The sequence below is a fragment of the Abramis brama genome, assembly GCF_963993115.1.
Source record: "Abramis brama genome assembly, chromosome: 22".
In the NCBI taxonomy this organism is placed as follows: Eukaryota; Metazoa; Chordata; class Actinopteri; order Cypriniformes; family Leuciscidae; genus Abramis; species Abramis brama.
In genome coordinates this window covers 19644993-19668959 of record NC_139984.1, presented here as the reverse complement: position 1 = coordinate 19668959, position 23967 = coordinate 19644993, and the positions used below count along the sequence as shown (strand labels likewise).

Sequence of the window (23967 nt, the reverse complement as noted above, 5' to 3'; positions counted from 1 at the left end):
TTATGAGTCTGGTAGTGATGGCCATGAGAAAAACAAAGACGATATAATGAATACCAGTGGAGACAGAACAAGAAATGGGGAAGGAGGTTGCATGCGGAGCTTAGTGTGCAGCGGTGCCCATGCAAGCTCATGTGACCGACAGTGATGCCGCAGCATTTAAAAATGTCAGGCAACTTGCATTTTATCCTCCAGACAAATTTTGGGCCCGATGACATTGGCAGCGCCAGAAGTCAGCCGGAATGCGAGATGTTTGGGGGGGCACGGTGCTGACAGGCCACATTTGTACTTGCGTGGTCGTGGTTCTGCAGGAGAGAAGGTTATTGCATTGAATGATCAGATTGCTTAAATGTTTCTTCTGAAAATATCAAAGTATATGTACTTAAAATCATTTTACCTGGAGTGGCTTCTTCTTGTCCACCTATGAATGATATATAAATATATATATAATATATTCAAAATTAGCCTTACAAGTCATAAAAGATAAAACAAACGCTACATAATACATGCATATATCACATTTACACACACAATAAAATAAAAAAATCGAAATGAAAAAGATATTGCAGCAACATCTCTTCTCTGATGACGTTTACTGGGCGGGACAACCTGTAACTCACATGAGATCACAGCAATAGCAAACCACAACGATCAATGGATCATTGTGGTTTGCTATTGCTGTGATCTCATGGATCAATTCTTTCCTGAGGGACAAAATCAACATTTTCTCTTGTTTGAAAAGCTGTTACTAAGATATACATCACAATAGGGAAGAGGACCTTACAGAGAATTGAAGTGCATTTCTCAACTTGGGAGCCACAGTTACAAACGCCGGATCGCCCTTGGTTTTCAAGCGGAAACGGGGAAATACCTTAGTTAAATTAAGTTTTGTGTATTTGGGTTTTTAGATAACTAGAAAACATTTGATATACATTCTGAAATGATTTAATAGATCTAAATTTTAAATTATTCAAGTTGCTTTCATATTATTAAAAGGCTATATTATATCATAAAGAATTTAACTGTTCTGCATGCAAATAAAATAAGAAATACTGAACGATGCAAGCTCTTTTTTTGTGTACGCTTTACAGATCTAGTAAGGGAAGTTTTTGCTCATGTGCCTGAAATGCCCATCCAATAGAGAGAGGCTTAGCTCGGCATGAAAAAATAATAGAGGGAACATTGCATAACACTGCCAGTGGTTACAGAGTTGAGTAGCTCAAGGCAGATTTGTCAGTTTACTTTTAAAGCTACTAATAGAACTATATACTGTATGTTATATGCTCTCCAAGATAACAGCATTGGCCATGGAAAAACTTATATCATATAAAATAGCCTTACCACTAAAGAGCGTCCTTATTAAAGAGTTCCCATCCCCTCCTAGCATTGAACTTGCTAGAAGCCAGGTGAAGCCCAAAAGAAGTATCAAGGCAACAGCACGCATGGCCACTGGGGAATACAAAGGAAGGAAATAGTACTTTAATGTCAATGTGAGAAAGAAGAGAAGGAACTTATCTAGCGCGCATGATAAGTGAGGAAATGTACAGACCTGTAAACCTCATGGTGGACAGATGTCAAAATCTTGTCAGCAAATGGCCACTTTTAATATTCTGTTTGGAGCAAGAAAGACAGCATTTATGACAAAGACATTCATCATGAGCAGAGCGCAGGTTTTCAGATGAAACCCTTGAAAGGAGAAAACAGGATTCAGATGCCAGTCATTCAGGAAATGCAGGCTAGCTGTTAAGGCTTAAAGGACAAGTTAGGTATTTTACACTTAAAGCCCTGTTTGTTTACAGATGATGAAATAGAAAGTTTGTTTACTTACTGATGAAATAGAACGGTTAAGATTAAAATTTGGACACATGCTGCTGTCCGGAGAATTTTAGTTTTTTTTATAGGAATTTAGGAATTTTTTAGGAATTTAAGGAAGAAGCGAAAGAAACCTAAAATTCTCCGGACAGCAGCATGTGTCCAAATTTTAATCTTAACCGTTCTATTTCATCAGAAACGATCTGTAAACAGGGCTTTAAGTGTAAAATACCGAACTTGTCCTTTAATCTAAAATTTAAACATACTTATAAGGAAATTTGACTCCTATGTCTGCTTTTGATTTTGATTGCAATGCATCTAGCTGGACATTTAATGGCTAACATATGTTTTAGCCCACTGTGACATTAGACCTGATAGTCATTTGGGAAGCAAACCTCCCTGGAATTGAAACCTTGGCACCAGCTTCACACGCAAATCTGTTTTTAATTTTTAAACCGGAGCACAATAATTGAATCAAAACACACAAATAATAATAAAAATACCTTTCAAAATGTGCAGTGACCCTGTGCAGGTTTACAGAACAGCTTCTCTTGGGGTGTGAAACTGTCACGACTAATTTACTCGCGTCCAAAAAACACGTTCATCTTAAAACCAGTGACGACTGGGTTAGTCGGCAACAAATACAACGAACACACAATTCCGTAGTAACAAAATATCCTTGTTCGTCGACCTCTAGAAGCGTACATTTGTTGCCAAAACACCTATCCCGATGACAATCTTCCGGTTCGAGCTTCGAGGTCCAAAATTATGAGCACGTGGTTCTTTTGCCCACCCAGTATGCAAATATAATGCTCCACTTCCTAGTGTTTATTTAAATTATATCCAAATTACATTTGACCCATGCAAAATGGTGTTATTTATATAGAGAGTATGTAAGTAAAACGTCTTCTATAACGTTACATTCTTTAATAATGTAGGGTTGAGATATTATAGCAGAACGACATATTTAAATGTACAATAACAAATCGGTATGATTGTAAATTTGTCAGTGGCAAAGTAACTAATATCCTTTTAAAGATTTATTTTTCAAAAACGCAGCCCGGAACTATTCTTCACCGTCGGTGTTTAATCCGGAAAATAACACACACACACAGACGCATACTACTGTCATGATCATGGCCACTCTTACTAAAGCTTTAAAACCAATCTTGGGAAGGCAGTTGGGAAATGCAGCAAAGGCAAGGCATTTTATTTACACAACATGACCAGAGAAATACAAGTAATGATGATAAATTGTTTTTCAACGCGTCCTATTAGCGTGACATTTTACCAAGACAAGGTCATAGTTAGCTTAATAAATATCAGTTTATGTATTAGTCCGCATTATACATGTATTTTAGCTCAGTCAGCTCACATATTTGTTCATTTAACGTTATATTTCAAATTAAATTGGGACATTTAATCAGTGCGATTGACGACATGATTTCAGTGATTTGGCAGTCTTAAAACGTAGTGAGCTGCCAAAGTACATAGCATTTTTTTGCATTGTAGTCATTAGATGTTGCTGTATATGTCTGCAGCTTACAAGGCTTTGAAACACTTGCATGATGTGAGGGGTGCTGTAACATTGTAATGCTTAATCTTTTTTTTTTTCTTTCTTTTTTTTTTTTAGGTCTTTGGCGCAGCAGTCAGCAATCAAAGAGGAAAACCTACATACACAGTGGGTTGTTGTCTTTACATGGCAGCTAATAATGCCTATCTACATACATGGCAGCTAATAATGCCTGTCTACATTGATTTAGACCTGTATTGGTCATATGCTAGTTTCTTTAGTACAACCCAGTAATTTAGGGCTAATCATGTTTCCTGTTAACAAGTGTTATTTTTAGTTTTTTGAAACTGAGCCACTTGTTTCAATATAAGTTGAGAAATCTATCTATCTGATATGATTGGTTATTCATTGTAAACATGTCTTCAACATAACTAACTGTGGATTTTTTGTCTATTATTCTTCTTCACCTCCGGTCCTCTGTCTTGAAGGGACAAATCATAGTAAGTATGGAGTGACATAAGGAAACATAGAAAGCATGATGTCAAAGACCCAAGTTATTTCCATGATTACCATGCACATGTAATATAGCCACTGAATGTTAATTCATTATGTTTGTTTGCAGCCTCCTCCTGCCAAGTATGGAGGCCGGCATACTGTAGCATTGATTCCTGGAGATGGAATAGGACCAGAGCTGCTCAGCCATGTGCGGGAACTCTTCAGGTTTGTCAAATCAATGCTTTCAACAAATATAATTAGAGTCTGGTAATAATGTGTTGCCACACTAAGATTTTCATATTGAATCACAGGTTCAGCTGTGTTCCTGTGGACTTTGAGGTGGTGAATGTAAATTCTTCATTAACCAGTGAGGACGACATCAAAAATGCCATTATGGCCATTCGCCGCAATGGAGTTGCTCTTAAGGGTCTGTACAGTCAGCTACTTATTGACAATGTTATAATTGTTCCTCTGTTATTAGTGAGATTTTAGATAAACTGTTTATATTCAATAATCTTTTTTTCGCAGGTAACATTGAGACCAACCACATAATGCCCCCTAACCACAAGTCAAGGAACAATCTTCTACGGTAAGGCTGAAAGACGAATACCGGTAATTACACAAATAATTTATTTATACCAGCTCCATCAGATGTTTATGATGCTGTACAAAAAGTTGTTGGGCCCATCAGTTTGAGTGAGAGTGCCTCAGATTTGGCCTCCAGTCCATTACTGTGTGTCTAGACTGGTTCACCTCCAACCACAGCTGTCTCTCTCTCTCTCTCTGTCAGCACGAGTCTAGATCTGTATGCCAATGTGATGCACTGCCAGTCACTTCCTGGAGTCCAGACGCGCCACAAAAACATTGACATCATCATCATTAGAGAGAACACAGAGGGCGAGTACAGCAGTCTGGAGCATGAGGTCAGGAGTTTACTTCACCCACTCAACAGACTTTCACACAGCTCCACATCTTTCCTCACATACAGGGTGTTGACATGAATTTATCAATAAAGACATTAAAATGTGTTATTCTATTGCACATGAAGAAAAATACACTATTGTTCAAAAGTTTGGGGTTGTTAAGATTTTTGATCAGAAATACAGGAAAAATTGTAATATTGTGAAATATTATTACTTTTACATTTATATGTAGCAGACACTTTAATCCAAAGCGACTTGCAGAAGAAGAACAAAGCATTCATCAAAGAGCCAACAATCGTTATAGTAGGGGAGACCGGGGACAGTTGCAACACTTTTTGCATTTCTCTCAGTCACTCAGAGACTATTTGGACTAGACCAACCAACTTTGTATTAAACTTGCATCTGTCTGCTAATTACCCATACCATTTAATGATGATTATATATGACATATCGTTCACAGTATTTATTTGAATGGAAGAAGTCAGATGTTGCAACTGACCCCGACCCAGGGGACGGTTGCAACACAACCCAGGGATGTTGAATATGTCAACTGTCTTCTTAGTGGGGGGAGGGTCTAACTGTGCATGTGCAGTATGAGTGTCATTACTCTAGCTTGTTTCTGATTGGAGAAAAATGACATGTTGCAACCATCCCCACGTTGCAACTGTCCCCGGTCTCCCCTACGCAATGCCAGGTTTATTACAACTTAATATTACAATTTAAACCGTTGTCTATTTTCTTTATATATTTAAAAATGTAAATTATTCCTGTCAAAATCATTCTAATATCAGGGATTAAAGTTCTCTGTCGCTACGACAGATTTCAGTTAATTGCAGTGAGTCTACGAAGGATTTCCGTCAATTCCCGCCTGTCCTTATGTCTTAAATTCACTTTTCATAATTTTAAGGCCGTAAATATGCTTACATTTCTCAAATAGTGTAATAAATGTCTTGATTTTAGTTTGAATAGGTCTTAAATTAAGGAAAGATGAGGTGTATTCACCCTGCTGAGGGGGATGTGATCAAAGCCTGGAGTGGAGCGAAAGCACGTTCCATGCCCACGAACCCCCGAACCAGGATCACTATAGCAAGGACCTCGGTATTTATAAAATCCTGCGTATGGCAATAGATAACATTATATTATTTATTTATAACGGCTAGGTTAAAACAGATATTATATTATGTATAGTTTGTGATATTAGCTCACTTTTTCGGCAAAAGCTCTGTTGGCTTTTATTATTTAAGAAATAAAACTTAAAGTTAAAGTTGTTAAAGTTATGCAAATGGTTAATTATTTGTATGACTACATCACAAAGAGTCAAGTCTTGTAAAAGCATTGTGCTAGATTGAAAACATTGAAATTTCATAAGGTGTGTAAATAATAGAAAAGCAGTTCAAAATGGCCTTTCTTTAAATGCAAATGTTCTTTGAGTATTTCATTTGTGAAGGTAAAGCATGTAAAAAATCTGCTCTTAAACTGGGTGTGTGACAGGCTGTGGAATGGGGTTTGGCCGAGGAAAAAATTCCAGTCAAAAGATTTTTTTTTTGCTTTAACCCCTGTAATATGCTGATTTGGTTCTCAAGAAACATTTATTATTATTATTATTATGTTTAAAACAGTTTTGCTGCTAATATTAATGTTGAAACTATGGTCATTTTTTACCATGATCAGAATTTTTGATTAATAAAAAAGTCAAATGAACAGCATTTATTTGAAATCAAAATCTTTTGTAACATTACTTTTTACTGTCACTTTTGATCAATTGAATGCTTCCTTGCTGAATAAAAGTATTAATTTATTTCAAAGGAAAAAAAACATACTGACCCCAAACCTTTAAATGGTATTGTACATAGTTAGCATTCATAATTTTGAATATTTGTTTATCATGGAATAATAGTACAATAAAAAATGGCCAAAATTAATGTAATAACTTATATATGTGTATATATATGTGCGTGCATGATGCCTTGAACACATAAAAAAACTTTCTATGTCCCCCACTTATGTGCAAAATATTATTTTTTCCTACCCATTTTATGTTCTCTTTTATTTTATCGGTCAGTTCCCTAGAATAAATAATTTTCTTTGTGTTTCAGAGTGTATCAGGAGTTGTAGAGTGTCTGAAAATCATCACGAGGACCAACTCCCTCCGCATCGCTGACTATGCCTTCAAACTGGCCCGAGAGAAAGGTCGCCGTAGGGTCACGGCTGTCCACAAGGCTAACATCATGTTAGTTAGTCTACTACTTGTCTGTACAATTAATTCACAGTTGTTTCACAAAAATGAATGTTAACTCTTCTCTTAACAGGAAACTGGGGGATGGGCTGTTCTTGCAGTGCTGTAAGGAGGTGGCCTCGGGTTACCCAGACATTGAGTTTGATAGCATGATTGTGGACAACACCACCATGCAGGTGAACAAATAATCAAACAAACTATGCTGACCATTTTGTTATGAGAAAGCAAAATAAGCCCGTTACTATATTTACTGTGGTTTCTTTCAGCTTGTTTCTAAGCCCCAACAGTTTGATGTCATGGTGATGCCTAATCTCTATGGCAATGTAGTCAGCAATGTGTGTGCGGGGCTGGTGGGTGGACCCGGTCTGGTGCCTGGTGCCAACTACGGACGAGACTATGCTGTGTTTGAAACGGTTGGTTTGAAGGACAAAAACTGAGCAATTAGCACAATCCTAACTTGCAGGAATGCTGAAGGTCACCCCTTAACAATAATCCTTGTATTTTTAGAGTTTTATTTTTTACTTTGGCCTCGGTGTTAATAATAATTGCAGTCAGCTATGTAAACAGCTTTAAGACCAAACAGAACCCTCTGTCCGCATGTGAGCATGAGAGACTTCTTTCAAAAACATAAAAAAAATTTTTTTTTGATTGGTAGTGTACTTTTCAGCAAATCAGTCACAACTACTGGGTGAATGTTATTTCACCTAGGCTGATTATTCATAAGCCATTTTATTACATGCTTATGTTAACTTAAGTGTATTTAAATAGAAAGATACTACGTTTTCATGTTCTCCATGCAATATGCTGCATCAGCATTATTCATAGTCCTATTTTAAAAGAATAATGCTTATATATTATTTCTCTATTAAAATTGAGCTATACCACTGAAATTAAAATGCAAATATCGAGTGACGTTTAGATGGCTGGCTTTAAATATGTTATAACAGGCCACCAGGAATACAGGAAAGAGCATTGCCAACAGGAACATCGCCAACCCCACTGCCATGCTGCTTGCCAGCTGCCTCATGTTAGATCATCTCAAGTAAGTGAGGAGCTCATGTGTTATTTTATAAGTGTTCGCTCTTATGATGGTAATTTTGCTGATTTTTGCCTTTCTGGTTCTTTCTGGTTGTTAGTTCTTGTATCTTTAACTTGATGTACAGTCAGAATTTCCCTGTTGTATAAAATCTATGTTTAGGATATGACTCTTCTTTTTCAGGCTTTATGACTATGCCACCATGATCCGAGGTGCAATTCTCACCACTATGAACAAGACCAGGGTCAGTCATATAGATTCTTTCTAAAGTGTTAACTCAACCTCTATACATTTTAAAGTTGGTCTAGCTAGCACATCTTGTATGGCAGGTTCTAGATCACAACTGTCAGGTGTGAAAACCTGCTCATCAAGTTACCATTTAGACCCAAGGCATTCTACCATTCTTTTGTTTCTGCATGAAAGATCTCTTAATGATTCTTTCTAGTAGTAATATTCTTTGTTTGTAGTAGATTATTTGTAGTAATATTATTTGACTATAGGTCTTGATATAGTTACACTACCGAAATATTGGGGTCAGTAAGATTTTTTTTGTTTTTGAAGTCTCATACTCACCAAGGGAGCATTTATTTGATAGAAAAATACAATTAAAACAGTAATATTGTGACATATTATTACAATTTTAATTATTACATTTTAAATTATATTTTAATATATTTAAAAATGTCATTTATTTCTGTGATGGCAAGGCTGAGTTTTCAGCATCATTACTCTAGTCTTCAGTGTCACATGATTCTTCAGAAGTCATTCTAATATGCAGATTTGGTGCTCAAGAAACTTTATTATTAATGTTGAAAAGAGTTGTGCTGCTTTTTTTGATTAATAGAAAGGTCAAAAGAACAGCATTTATTTAAGATTGAAATGTTTTGTTACATTAAAATGTATTTAATATCAGTTTTGATTAATTTAATGCATCCTTGCCTTGAGGTTTTTTCAATCTTTCCAAACTTTTGAACGGTAGAGTATATGTGCTTGAAATTGAACTCCAAAAATACTAATGGCATTACAGTATCTTACCAGCCCAGCCTACACTTCAGGCACCTATACGTCCCACAATGCAGTGCGATTGTGACGTCACCACATATCTCGTCTAATCACCACCACAGCAAACAACTCTATGATATATTAATGATAATTTTCTTAATTTAAAGGAATAGTTCACCCAAAAATGAAAATTCTATCATTGTTTACTCACCCTCAAGTTTTTCCAAACCTGTATGAGTTTCTTTGTTCTGCTGAACACAAAGAAAGATATTTGGAAGAATGTTTGTAACCAAACAGATCTCAGTCCCCATTGACTACCATAGTATATTTTTTTCCTACTATGGAAGTCAATGGGGACCGAGATCTGTTGATTACAAACATTCTTCCAAATATCTTTGAACAAAGAAATTCATACAGGTTTGGAACAACTTGAGGGTGAGTAAACAATGATAGAATTTTCATTTTTGGGTGAACTATCCCTTTAAAACAACCCAAACACACCTATATACATTTGGATGCTGCATTAAACAAATTCTTAAAGGGAAAAAAAATGTAAATAATAAATCAACTCCGTAGCTGATTCCGAGTGATCAAGGGCTTAGGACGTTCCAGTTCAGCCCATTGCAGTTTCCGCCAGTAGTGGGCACTCGTGCAACGCAACGTAAGCAATGACGTACATCCGAGTGAACGAGACGGAGGGAAGTTAGCGAGTGAAGGGCATGACAATTTTGGACTGGAACGCAGCCCAGGTCTTGTAGTCTCTACTAATGAGCTCACGAGTTGAATCAGGTGTGATAGACGAAGGAAACAGGGCTGGTGGTAGAGAGGCTTGTGATCCACTGTTGTAATGTGTTCTGTGATGTTTCCTGTTGTAGTTGCACACAGTTGACATTGGGGGGCAGGGCACTACCTCAGAAGTGGTTCAGTCTATCATGAGGAACATCGAGAGTGGCGGTCCCCTCACCACTGAGATCTAAGCACAGTCAGCATCACTCCACAACTGGTACAGGGCAGGTCTTGTACATTATATTTTTGTGTCAATCAGTCTATAATCCATGGCCAGGAGTAACAAGCCTAAGTTTCCTGCCAATTCCTATTTGGTAGATCTGTTAATATTTCATCTCAACTTTTCCCTTTCCAATTTACTTTCAGATGCATCAGCTTCATGAGGACATCTGTTACATGAACTCCCAAGATTCATTTGAAATGCAGCATACTTCAGCATTGCGCTTGTGGTGTTTCTTGGGCATAGTGGTCTTTCCTTGGGAACTGCAGAGCTTTTAGATGTATCATATTGTATCTAAACAGTTATATTGTTTAAATGCTATGCTAATGCGGTATTTATGAGGTTCTTGCATTGGGTTTCTGTTTCTGCTGCTCAATTGCATTCCAAATTTGATCCGTTCTTAACATGTTATTCTAAAACACAATGTATTCATTTTGGGTTCATAACTTTTATGTTTACTTTAATGAACCTGAATAATATGAACAAACCTCCAACTGTCCATTTACAAAATTATACTTGTATAAACTACTGCATTTTACTTTTCCAACAGCCTTACAGTGTTGGGTGTTTAGATGGACTTCATGTTCTGGGTGTCCATCAGATGATATTTTTTCATTAGACTTTATACTAAAGTATTATTTAAGCTTAATACTTAATGTTGGTCTACTGTTGCATCATTTAGTTTAGACCTTTATGTTAATTTAATTACTTGATATGCAGTGCTTAATTGTGTTATTGATCTGTCATACTGTCATCTTTTGAGTTAAACATGGACATTTTACATCAAACATACAAGTCTATGTAGTTGTCATGCCTTAAAGCAGTGGTTTGCAGCCTTTTTGACTCTTTTGACTTTTGGCTGTCCACAACTATTTTTTTTTTTTAATTATTTTTACTTGTAAGTTCTACCTGATAAAATATATCAGAGCTTGACATTACTATATTCTTAATAATTTTAAGTCATCTTGAGGCCCCCTAGTGGGTCCCGGTCCCCCTGGGAAACACTGCTGTAAAGTTTAAAAAACTGTACTTTCTCACAAATCATTAATGGTTCAAAGGTAATCCAATGACATAATGAATAAAATGGTTGTCCTCTTTAAGATGTCTTGTTTATTGTAGATCACTGACAACTTAAAATAGAACATAGACTGAGAAATTGGATGTCCCTTAACAATCAGTCATAATGCACATTTGTGTTTTTTTTTCCTCACATCTGACATGCCATATTCAAAGCTTGGAGTCTTTTCTGAGCTAAAGAGTTGGATATGGTGTGTTAGATATGGGATGTATTCAAGATTTGTTGTGGCTTTCGGGAGCCGGAGAGTTTGGCAGTACACTTACAGTCCCATTAAAGCAAGTGAACAATAGTGACAAGAAAACATCAACTCTCCAGTTGAGGGATTATACCTTTTTGTGGCTATCGCCGAATGTTCTTTATTTTGAACCAAGAAAAAAAATTGTTTTCCTGCAGACATCGTTATTTACAGGCCAAAATACTGACTAAAGGATTGATGTATCAAGTGTGAGTCTGGGCACTAGAGGGCAACAAATCATAGATAAATGTGTCTTTTTGGAAACAGCTTTGTGCATAACCAATAAAGTCAGTTCAAATTGATTCTTAGCCACAAAACCACATGTGTTCTTTTCCAAATAATCTGACAAGATGACATGAATATCTTTTGATTGTTTACAGCTGGACCTTTCTGTGTGGAAAAAATAGCGGGATGTTCTGAGTGGGAAATCCAAGGGGAATCTTATAAAAAATAATATTACGAATCTTAAATAGAATATAATTTCCAGTGACATGCGTCAGAAAAAAACCCAGCCATTTCCCACTGCCATTCAACAGCCTTTGCAATCGCTAACAAAATACAGCAGCTGGGGAAAATATGTGGAATGTTATTTGTAGTACATTATACAAGTCTATGAACAAATAGACATGTCAAGGACTGTGGTTAAATATCCTGTAGCCCTGTGCATCAAGTGTATTCAATGAGAGCCAAAAGGAGTGGGATGGCTTGTAAAAAGCTGTGAATATTAGAACATGCAGATTGATAAAGGTGATGCCTTGGAGAAAGTCTTGAGAATTATCCATTGCTGTGCTGCAATGCATGCTCTGAACTCAATCAGTCGATGTTGAATATTTCATGTTCGCATATTTATTTGTTCGAATAGTTGTGTAATAAGCAGGATGATGGACAATAGCCAGTCAATATAGCAAAATAAACTTATTTTGACCCAGTCACAGATTTTTGCGTTGTCTGAAAGTTGTGTTTGAATTCATGCCACATTATTTCTTATATCACGAGTCTGATGTCGATATTCTGTATTTCCATTCTATTATGTGGAAGTTTTTTTGTTTGTTTTTTAAATCTTGGTCAGGTTGCATGACATCACTACTTGGGAATTTTGGATCACACATAGTCGGCCAAATATTTTGCTTTAGAATTTTCTGATACAGCTTGGAATTCATTGATCCCTTCATAATTGTAAGCTGTCCAGGTCTCGAGGCAGTAAAGCATATTGGATATTGCTGTGTACTTGTTTATCTGTGAAGATTCACAAATACACTGGAGATCTATGGAGATTCATGAACAAAGATGTTACAAGAAAGAAATGTCTGCTGATATATATCTGCCCCTCTGGGGTTCTGGTTCATGGATTCTTTGTCTTGCTCTTGCACAGATAATTGCAGGATGCCAACTGAATCTGAAGAGTAGAAGTATCAGTAAATCTTCTGTGATCCTTTAGAATTATGATATGAGGAACAGAACTTATGCACGACAGGACTGATCAATCAACCACAGCTTGTCAGGTTCTCATACATATTCTGTGATTGTTTAACTTAATGTATGCATGCATATTTTTGTTTGTTAAAATAAGAGAATGTTTTATGCAGATGAAAACACACATCATATATCAGTTGATATTCAGATAGTTTCAAAGGGTTCAAGAACTTTTCACTTATATTTTTTACTCAAAGGTTATATTTGGGTCAAGCTAGTGACTCATAATATTGGCAGGCAGTGAATGTCAAGGGGGCTGTATGGAAATATATTCGAGGTCTGAGTTTCAGTACTTTTAAACAACTCCCGTTCAGGGCACCTCTAGTTTCCAAAATGTAGCTCCAGTGTAATTAGGAAACAGGAGTTACTTATAAGACACTTACTCTATTATGTCCTGCTTATTTACAATGCTTTTATTTTCTCTGTGTCCTTTGAGCATTCTCTCAACTCTATCAATTCTCCACGCTTTTCCATTTTGTATAACAGCACAACATGAAAACGATCACTTATTTATACGACACCATCACTCTTCTACATTCTTGCTTTCAAACTCATTTCCAGCTGCTTTTCTTCAGTTATTTCCTCAATGGATTTCAGGCCCATGAGTTCAGGAGTGTTTTTCATTGCCCTCATTTGAGCTTCTCACACATGATCATGATTGATGGATGATCTATTTATGCTGTCTTTTTTTTTGTTGGTATTTAGCCAGTTTAAACTGAGCCAATAAGTAGCGAGTCAATCCAACCTCAATAATGGGTGTAAAAAATACCAAGAAATTACACTTAAGTTAAAGTACGATGTTAAACTGTTTGTGAAACGGACAATGGAGGTTTTCTCATAAACTTTGATGGAAAGTGAGCGAAAAGTTCATTATAATGTCCACGTACCAAATACAATTTTAAGTACACCTAAAAAAAATAAATAATTAAAAATATATATTTATTTGAAATTTCCCATTTGCTTCAATTATGAAAAAAAGGTTGGTAATAGAAATAGTGAATAGTGAGAAATAGTGGATAATTTTAGTGGCTCTTCCACTGGCTAATTTGACTCTCTATAGTCATTATCATTTGTCAAGATCATAAGTGTTAAAATGTTTTCAAATATGTTTTTTTTTTTTTAAGTATTTTAGGGAAAAATGGGAAACACTTTTGCAACAGAAGCTTCTGCTCTAGCTTGGAACGTATCTCAGAATGACTTATTCTCCTTTCCCTCTTTGAGGTATTTTGGTATTTGTAATTCTCATCAGCCTCAGCTCGTCACATTACTCAGTTTACTTTTACTGTCACATTACAACTCTTCCAATTTCCCCTGAGCGCCGGAATCATACTATCAATTATGTGAATGTGTAACCTCCCTCACTCCCTTAAGTTTATATACAGCAGGTTTTTACACAACATATTTAAAAGGAGAATCCATCACGAGCCATCAAAGAGCAGCTTTATTCTCTGCTGCAGCCTCCCCTAGTCATGACCGCCAAAGACTTGTCTAGACTGTGACTAAGGACACTTATAGAAATTTCTATTAACGGATTTAAGGCAGGGTGCATGTAGACAACGAGAATGAGAGAGAGTGAGAGCATGCATCAAACTCCTCTCTCTGTCTCTCTGATGTTAGTATCATTCCCCCTCCCCGTATATTGGAGAACCGTTACTAAAGAGCTTTTGATGAAACAGATTTTTCTGAAAATCCACCAGAAAACACAAGTCTGATTACTTTCGCTTTTATTCTTCCTATCAAAAGTACTTCGGATAAGTATGGCTGTGACGGCTTTATTTGTGGTTTGAAGTTATCTAACCAACAGTCAGTCAGAAATTTCTGGGGCTTCCAACTGATATGCAGAGGTAATGTAATTATCAAAACATACCAGTGAGCTCCTCTCTACTATGTGAAAATATAGTACAGTTCACGACAATACACTTCTAGAAACTTAAAGGCTTCTGGCAGGCATTTCATATAAAGAACATTTTAGGGATTCCCATACCGGTTCCTGAACGATACTTTTTTCAATACCAATTGTATGCACCTCTGATAACAGATCATTCTAAATTGTATTTTCATAAACGGACATTTCACCCTCTCCCTTTTCAAAAATGACATTGTGCACACCTGTCAGTTTTCATGTAAGTGTTCATTTACACAAACCCGTGTATATATGCCGTCAAGAGCATGCCAAACCTGTAGGTGGCAGTGTAACGAGAAGCTCAAGCCCACGTTAGCCAATCAGAATCCCGAAAATAGCAACAACAGCAACAAATCACTTCCACAGGTGCAAGATCTGTCACATGCTGTGACGTCGGTTGCCTAAAACTCCAAACGAAGTTTTCCAAAATCTCCACTCTGGCCGGAGTTTTTAGAAAGAATCATTTTCAGAGGCGAATTCTGCGTTTGCGTGTAAACAAAGGGCACAAACGAAGGGAAATGTCTCCGTTTTTCAAAATAACCGTGTACGTGTAAACGGGGCCTTAGACACATGCATTTTGTGTAAAGCTGCTTTGAAACGAAAAATGTATTGTGAAAAATGCTATACAAATAAATGTGATTTGTTCTTCCTTGTTATTCGTTCATCATCTTCGGTTTATTTTTCGCTAGCATTATTTTGTTTCTCAAATCGCTTACTGCACCTTTAAACATTAAAGTATTATGAAATACAATTCTATATATAATTTATCATGTATATCACAGTACATACTACACAACCACAAAGCTTGGTTAAATGGTTGGACTGGGGAAGGAGTTTTGAATTCTGAAAGTTAGAGTAACACAGTAGCCTACATCATATATCATCAAAAGAACACAGAGAATCCGGTTTTCCATGATATGACATTTAACATGTCAGCTTAAGAGCAATGCATTCTGCTAGTCTGCGTGTATGCTTTCAGGATAAAAGTCAATTGTTCCCAGCTCCAAATGAATATGGGCCTTTAACATTCCTCAAAATCATTAGAGAAGTGCTCTGGACAGCATTCAATGGATTCCCACTGGGAAATCTAAACAGATGAGACAGCCTGTGTAAGCATTTGTATATAAAATTAATTTGATATGTTTTTACTTAAACATTATGAACATTCTGAAATGCAGATGTTGAAGTTATTTGCCATTAGATTTGTTTATATGATAGATGTCTCCCTGTTGTGCTCCAGAACTGTTGATAATTGTAATATTTAGCAGACAGGCTTCAGAAGTCATTACCTTATGGACTAAATAGCCAAAACCATTTGTATTGTAATAATTTGTTTTCTACAAATATCCACAAAATCTTCAACTTTTGAAAAATTTCCAAGAATTTGAAAGTTTGCAATAAGTAAATTTTTAATGTTTTTGAAAAAAGTCTCTTCTGCTCACCAAGGCTGCATTTATTTGATTAAAAAAAATACAGTAAAAACAGTAATGTTGTAAAATATTAATGCAATTTAAAGAAACTGTTTTCTGTTTTAATACAAAGTTCTGGCATAAAACTCTAGGTCCAGGCTAATAGGTCCTTTTACTCACCTGTTCATAATCACATCGTTATCTATAAGGCACAGCTGATTGGTTCCTGCCATATCAGTAACCAATGAGCTCGCTGCTCAACCTTCAAATACTTGGTAGCATTTGCCTTAGCTGTGCATGTGCTTTCAGAAACCCTCCACCTTCCCCCGCTCCACCTGTATAGATCTGCTATGGGTAATTCATGTGTGCTATATTGTGCAGCAGCAGCAGCAGCAGCAGCAGCAGGTCTTACTTGCTCACAGCAGCGTGTCGTGTATGTATTGGCAGTAGCAAATCCCGTACTTGCTCTGAGGCAACAGAAGCAGCAGCAAACATACAACATTGTCATATCCATTACCATACCAATCACTCCGAGAGTTGTCATGACACAAGTATATTTTAAAATGTAATTTATTGCTGTGATTTGGTGCTCAAGAAACAGATACAGTATCATTCAAATGTTTGGCGTAAATACAATTTAAAAAAAAGAAAATAAACAATTCAGCAAGGACGCATTAAACTAATCAAAAGTTGACAGTGTTACAAAAGATTTCTATTTCAAATGTTGTTCTTTTGAATTTTCTATTCATCAAAGAATCCTGAAAATAATGTAACTCAGTTTTTCTGTTGGTTTAACATCATTGTGATAATTTGGTGTGTTGTGCTCCTTTGCACAACTGTAGTAGAGCACATATCCTAACAGAGATTCTAGCATCTCATTGCTATCGCCTGCCACTCAGCTAGTTGCTATGGCTATAATCAGCTGTATATGCCATGCACTTTTGCTTTCTATAAAAGTATCTTTACTTTGACTCCAGTATGACTAGGTTCTTTATACACCACAAGCTATTACCATTTATGCTCGCTTTCTCAAAATAATGGCACTAGACCAATGCATGAGTATTGGTTTTCCATGTTTCTGATGGTACTCAAAGTGGTGCTGTTTCAAGTCAGCTAATTTTCTCCTGTCAGACTAAAAAATTTGTTTGTACATGCACGTCCTTACCAAGTCTTTTCCAACACGGAGTGACAATTTGTTTTGCTTTTGCCCAATGTTTATTGGATATGTCTTCATGTCCTCAGGGGTGGAATGGCACATGCCATGAGGGACACTGAGTAGTTGTTTGGTAAGGATTACATGTACTCCAAAATTAAATAGGTTTTTATTGCCTATTATGCTCAGTATGTGATCTTGAAGACTCACAAGAACCTTTATGTTTTGTATCCGTAAGTATTATATCTGTTGGATTCCTCTTGATTTAATGAAAAAGCACCTAACCAATGACAATAGCCTATTTCCTTCTAGTCTAGGATCAAAATGATTATTTATTTTGTTCCCTAAAAATAAAAGTGCAAGAACAGATCTTTGTTTGACCATGCGAAAGTTGATGGGACTTTGATACTTTGTTATATAATGATATAATGAACAATAATTTAGGATAATCGGATCTCCACCCACTTTCAATTTAAAGAGAATATGATAGGAAAAGCTGCTTAATCCTTGTAGCATAATGAAGCCCTGACACAAAAGCAGTAAGGCTTTGTGAGGTCTCTCTCGCCTTCCTCTCCATTATTGAAGTACATTTAATACACTCTAGAGTCAGCATCATTAAACACTAATGGCCTGTTGCCCATCTCCTCACTGCTTTATAATCCAAAAATAGTATGACCAAAATATGCAACAAAGACTGACATTTGATAGTCTTTACTTCTTGAAAAGATCAAGTTACTAGGGTCACACTTTTTTAAGTCATGTAATTTGCTAAGAATAATTATGTAAAATGATCCACTGCGTGACTGGTCTCTGATCTTTTGTATTGGGACTCGGCTGCAAGGAAACAGCAGTTGCGTGTGGTGAATTTCTGAAATGAGGAGGAAAAGTCTCTTAGGGCCGATGTAAATTCATGTTTCATTATATATTTTTGTATGATTATATTAACGTGCTATGCATTAAAGTCAGTATGAAATGCACTCTGCGATAGTAGTCTTTTCTTCCTTGTTGTGACGTATATATGAGTTTAACGGCTTCTAGAAGAAAAAAAATTTTTAGAGCAGGATGCACATTTATAATAGATATTCCATACATATAAAATATTCCATAAAAATAAAAAATTGTCAATTTTGATTTCATGGTGACTTTTAATTTATGCATTTAATGCTTCAGTACATCAACAAAAATATGTGGCCACCAGCTGTTGTTGGGCTATTATTATTAATAGTCACCTTCTTTTTGGACCATTAGTCATCACATCCTCTGTAAACACTGCAGGTGTAATTAAGGCCACAGGCACGGAGGTGCAGCTTAATCTACCCAAGCTGAGTGCGTGCTAAATCAGGCTCACTCACAGATCATTTCATGTCTCAAGTCATCAAGTTCATTTACTTTCCTCAAATTGCTGTCACTTTCAGAAAAGTGATTTACACTCTATTTGATGTCATTTGTATTTATTTGTTTGATTTCCATTTCGTACTGTTATTATTTTCTCATCTAAATTGTTTTGTGGAGGCGCAGCTTTTCTTGCCTCCTTGGACAAAACAGCCCTGGAAAACAGGTGTCGTTTTCTCTTTCAATTACGTGAGTCATCCATAAAGTACAAGAATGTTTTATAAAATGGATAATTCAGCATTTTACGAGAAGGTGAAGTAAGACCAGCATTTCCTTATAAAAGCCGAAATCATTAGGTCTGTAATACATCATTCAGATATTGTTACACATAAACGTTAAACACAATTTGCTTCGAGAGAATAAGATGAACAAACATTTTCTCACTGAACCTGAGAGAATACTTCCTTTACCCAAGCGTGACTCAGTGTCTTTGAAATGTAAATAGATGACAACAATAGGCCTAATTAGTCAGTGTCTGCGGCAACTTCGTTTTTTCTGACCTCACCCAGACTGACAACAAAACCTCTGAAGCTTTACACACACATGCTCAGCTTTACATCATGCAATCAGCTCCCTCATTCAGACTGTGTGCTGCATGAGCTGAACAACAAACTTATGTTTTATATAATGCCAAGCATCTCTCTTCTATTGAGCACTTTGAGTACTTCTTTCCATTATATTGTTTGGCTCATGTTTACCGCTTTCTAATGTTTACACTTTTATTCTCTGAAGGCTGTGAGAGTGTTTCCAGGAGCTGCACACAGTTTTTCCATGATTGGACTGGAATACACAAGTCTATTTGATCAGTCGCTATATTTTTTTGTCAAATATTTTTGAATAATGACCACTAAACCGTATACTGACTATTGTCCCTGGCAACACTGTGTCACGTAGCACTCCGTGCCTTAATCAAATACTTTTAACTCAAACCAACATTTCATGTCCATTTATTTATTTGACTTTTAAAAAGCTATAACGTACATTCAGACGTCATTTATTGCAAAGTAGAGCCAGCAGGGATTTGTCTAAACCCTGAAGAAGTTTATTTTCCGAGATGACATTATCCTGCTTAATACACAGCTATTTACGAAACAAATAAATCCCTTGCTTATTTGTCTCTTTCTTAAAAAACAAAAAGAAAAAATGGTCCACTGCAGGTTAAGGCAAAATTCATAATTTAAGCATTAAGAATTAGAAAAACTCTAATAAAATACAAATATTTATTTCATAAAATGTTAAAAAATTATGTCTATTTGTTCCCTTATATTATATGAGGAATACATTTTTGCCTGTTTAATTTTGCACCAGCACTAGTCGGCTTTCAAACAGGTTTCCCTCTTAATTTCTCCCTTGTCTCCCATTGGTCAGTTAGAAAGACAGTCCCGCCCCAAACACACGCCATTGGCTGAGCCACTGGATGTTCCGGGCGGGTGATCAAAAGTCAAACCAGCATACAGTAATAATGTTTTGATAGCGCCACAGAAGTGTTTTACCAACATATGACTGTCCCTGCATATTAAACTGGATTATGATATGATATACGGACATCTTTGATGCTTTTCAGTGGCTAAATTCGGAATTTTGGAATATTTGCAATATCTTGATTTTGCAAAACTAATAACAGTACTATGCTGTTCCGAAATTAGCCAGATTTTTAAGACTCCTTAACTGTCACTTTTTTGAGCATAGACATGAAAATGCAGTATCCAAACTTAAATGGTTGTAGTTCATGAATGCTTTGTAATACAGACTGGTTGGTTTCTTTTTAAAGAACTCAGCACTCATCAGATTAATGATTAAGTGAAAGCACTTCAAAAAAAGAAAGTGTAAAAAGTTATAGAACTTTGAATGTACTGTACTTATTTTATATAAAATAAAAAAAATAATTTTGACTCCATGTCTAACCAAGTTGTGTTCCACTTATTCAGCAAGTGTTTTTCATTTGGTGACCTGTATTTTATGTCTCTTTTTTTCTGTAGGCTTCAGCTTTGTTCTCTATTTATTTATGTCAACTATAATGTAATGAAAAGAAACCACTTTTGTTTTCACCTTCTATTCTCTCTCCATCTCTTTCATCTTCTATCACACCATCCATTGTCCTTGTGTCACACTTGACAATCATTTTTTGTTTGCTTTAGTCAAAATTAAACATTATTATCAAGATGAATCGGAAATGTCCTCTTTCCTGCATTTGTCCATCAGGAGTTTATTCAGCCACATCCCTCATTATACAACCAGGAACAATTGTACAGCCAGACTTTGATCTGTAATCTGAATGTTTATAATGGGATAGTTGACATGAAATAAACTTTTGGCATGATGACATTTGGCGCTATTTTCCATCTAAAACTATTTCAAGTTTTTTTTATTTTTTTTATTATGCATTTATGAGCTCATATTAATTGAGAGACTAACATAAAATATTTCTACCTTAAAAAAATAGTCACGCATGAAGACAAAAAGGGGTTTAAAATGAAAAATTATAATTACTTTTTGGCTTCCCAAATTTGTTTTTGTTATTAAATAAGGCTTAGGCAATTTTATATTAAACAAATCCAATAAAAGCAAATAAAATAATAATTTAAAGAAATAAGCCATGTGACTTGTTTCATTATTGTTCAGGATTGCTGTAAGATTTGAATATGTCTTTTCACAAATTTCTTTATGTGTAAATCAAATACACATTAAAGGTTTCACTGACATTATCATTCAGCCTCTGGATTAACAGTAAAACTGACCACAAGTGCACCATTCACCACCTCTTTTCTGTAGCTCCTTTCAACATCTACCTTCCTCTGCAACAGAGCTGCCTTTCAGTCCTTTTTCCACCTTCTCTCACAAATAAATACAATCATCATCATGATCACCGCCAATTAATGTATGACGTATGTACTCTCTCGGACATCTAAATGAGTGAAAATAAAAACACACAAATGAAATGGGCTTGTTAAAATCATTAGTGTGAGAAGCCTAGTAGTCCATATAAAATTAAAAAGACAGTTACACAGCACTGCACAGCGGTTTCATTTCCTCAGCTGCCAGTCTGTTTGCCTTGGCTGGTTAGTAACATAACATACTCTGTTGAAGATGGATCCTTTGAATCGAGAGCCTCTGTTTGTGCTTTCCTCTGTTTCTTTGTGTTTGCATGAGTGGTGCGGTAGAGGATCTGTAGTTATCTGTCAATTTAAGTTTTTCTAGACATACATCTGTTATCCTTTTCTACTCCTCCCAGGCTTTTGTTGCTTTTCTCTGTCTGTCTATCAAGGGAGGCTGGGCAGAAAAGAGAAATTTAAAGCGGATAAAGAGGCATTGCCGTCCTTGATCTGTTTTCTTTTTGTCCCCCACTGAGTTAATGACTGCAATCAGGACGGCCCTCTGCTGAGAGGCAGAGCGCTTACACACATAGACGTATGCCTGCACGTGTATTACCACACACTAACACATATATCCATATCCATGCATGGTTACGTAAACTCGAGACATGATCTAGGTTATTAGGCTGTGGCGTAGGATCTTTGCTGTAATTTAAAATGGTTTCCTGCAGTAGTGGACATACAGACATGAAGTAGCTCTGATTCATGGCTCCAGCGAAGTTCACGCAAAATAAAAAAAATCAGGCTTTTTTTCTTCTTTGAAATATTTTTTTTTTTTTTTTTTTTTACCATACAATGAAATTCAATGGGGTCTGACGTTGTTTTGGACCCCATTGCCTTTTTATAGAATGGACAAAAACAGTTGAAAGATAAGATTCATTTATAAACACACTAATATAATAGTAATATACTTTATGTATTAGTAAATATTATTAGTATAATTCATGATATCTTACACATTTTTTTTTAATCCATAAATGAAAGTGGTCTAACATTGTTTTGGACCCCACTGTTCCTCAACAACAACAACAACAACAACAACAACAACAAAAACACACATAAAAACAAAGCAAAAAAACAGATTCATCTTTTTTTCTTATTATTTGTATAATGTATTCAAATATGGCAAAACGTTTCAAATGCATCTGAGAACACTCCTTAGCTTAAAGCATAATCAGATAAAGCTGAATAATCATTAAATAAACATACAGAAACAACCTATACAAACACTCTCACAATTTATACAGTGGTTGCAAACATATACTATGATTTGTTCGTGATGCGAAATGCAAATAATACACTTTATGATTGATTAACAATGGCCCAACGACTTGTGTTGTAAAAGCAGTTTTAATACACACAGTCCTCATATATTTTCTAAAATGAGAACATCTATTATATCTATGTATATGTTAACATTAGCTAATGCATAATGACTAACGAGTTTGACTTTCCTTTCTGAGTTTGACTTTCCTTTAATTAACCTTGCACTGAGTTACTTGCTCTGGTCTGTAGGCTTGTTCTGTGTTCCTTCTGTTTACTGTTTTACCTTCTACATTTATATATATATATATAAAACTTATAAATTTATATATATACAGGATTTCACCAGAAACCCCAGGAGAAACTGACTTAAATGAACTTGTATTTCATGTCTTTTCACAAGAGACCTTACATTGATTTTACTGCTTGTCAGTTCAGCGTTGTCTCCTTGCATTCCCCTTGTAAAGCCTCCAGAGCCTCCACACAAAAGCCTCACATACTTCACCTCTCCCGCTCCTTTGTGAGAGGTCTGAAAATCATTGGATTATGGAGCAGGAGCCTCCAAAGAGATCTGAGACCAGGCGTTGACTCGGAGTCACCGGTCAACAGAGTCACACGCAAATGATCGCATATGTTTTCAACATTGTACCCCTTTGACTCTGGTGTATAAATATGCTAATTATCAAGCTGAAAGTATGGAATCTGTTCTGTCTGGCAGAAACACGTTAAAACTTCACGCCTGATCTTGTGAGAGACTGGTTGTTAAGTTTTGGGTCTTCCAGCACTTCTATTAGAAGGAAGTCTGCCGATGACACACATACGCATGCTTTGCCAGTCAGCTGCTCTGTTAGATGAGAACAGTTGACACTTTAATTTCTGGCCACAGAAGAAGGTCTGCATCTATAGAAAGCCATAAGACGGTCTGTGAGATTTGGAACTGCTCTGATCTGGCACTCGTTCCTGTCCAACGGGGTCCTGGAAACGTTCCCTTCAATAAATCTGCTGATGATGGGAAATAACTGCAGCTTGCTCCATATCTGCTTGATTTGTGCTGCAAATGTATTCTGCCACCGAGATATTTGTCCAAATCCACTACAACAGGAGAGACCGACACAGCATGTAGTTGAGTGTGATATGTTCAGCAGAAGTCCTGTGCAGTACTTGGGAG

The 23967-nt window shown here is 36.2% G+C and overlaps 2 protein-coding genes across 4 annotated transcripts in view; one reads left to right on the top strand and one right to left on the bottom strand.

Annotated features, from left to right (window-relative positions):
• The window catches only part of fam3a (FAM3 metabolism regulating signaling molecule A), a 7180-nt gene extending 4569 nt beyond the window's left edge, over positions 1–2611 (bottom strand). The window contains exons 1-5 of the mRNA XM_084098710.1: positions 2313–2611; positions 1547–1607; positions 1339–1446; positions 395–418; positions 179–302 (exon numbers count right to left, since the gene is read on the bottom strand). Of these exons, the coding sequence (XP_083954836.1) occupies positions 179–302; positions 395–418; positions 1339–1446; positions 1547–1559 (269 nt within the window). The 5' untranslated portion in view covers positions 1560–1607; positions 2313–2611. The remainder of the gene's footprint in view (positions 1–178; positions 303–394; positions 419–1338; positions 1447–1546; positions 1608–2312) is intronic.
• A 242-nt stretch (positions 2612–2853) lies between these two features.
• On the top strand, positions 2854–11120 carry idh3g (isocitrate dehydrogenase (NAD(+)) 3 non-catalytic subunit gamma). 3 transcript variants are annotated; one of them, XM_084098708.1, is made up of 13 exons: positions 2854–3008; positions 3443–3490; positions 3945–4042; positions 4129–4244; positions 4346–4406; positions 4608–4740; positions 6837–6970; positions 7050–7152; positions 7243–7389; positions 7924–8018; positions 8196–8256; positions 9890–10017; positions 10167–11120. In XM_084098708.1, exons 1-12 carry the CDS (start codon positions 2940–2942, stop codon positions 9989–9991), a joined length of 1167 nt encoding a protein of 388 aa, XP_083954834.1. In that variant the 5' UTR covers positions 2854–2939; the 3' UTR covers positions 9992–10017; positions 10167–11120. The 3 variants fall into 3 exon arrangements, with proteins under 3 accessions (XP_083954834.1, XP_083954833.1, XP_083954835.1); XM_084098707.1 differs by having other exon boundaries at positions 2904–3008; positions 9890–10028; XM_084098709.1 differs by lacking the exons at positions 2854–3008; positions 3443–3490 and adding an exon at positions 3817–3822 and having other exon boundaries at positions 9890–10028.
• The last annotated feature ends 12847 nt before the right edge of the window (positions 11121–23967 follow it).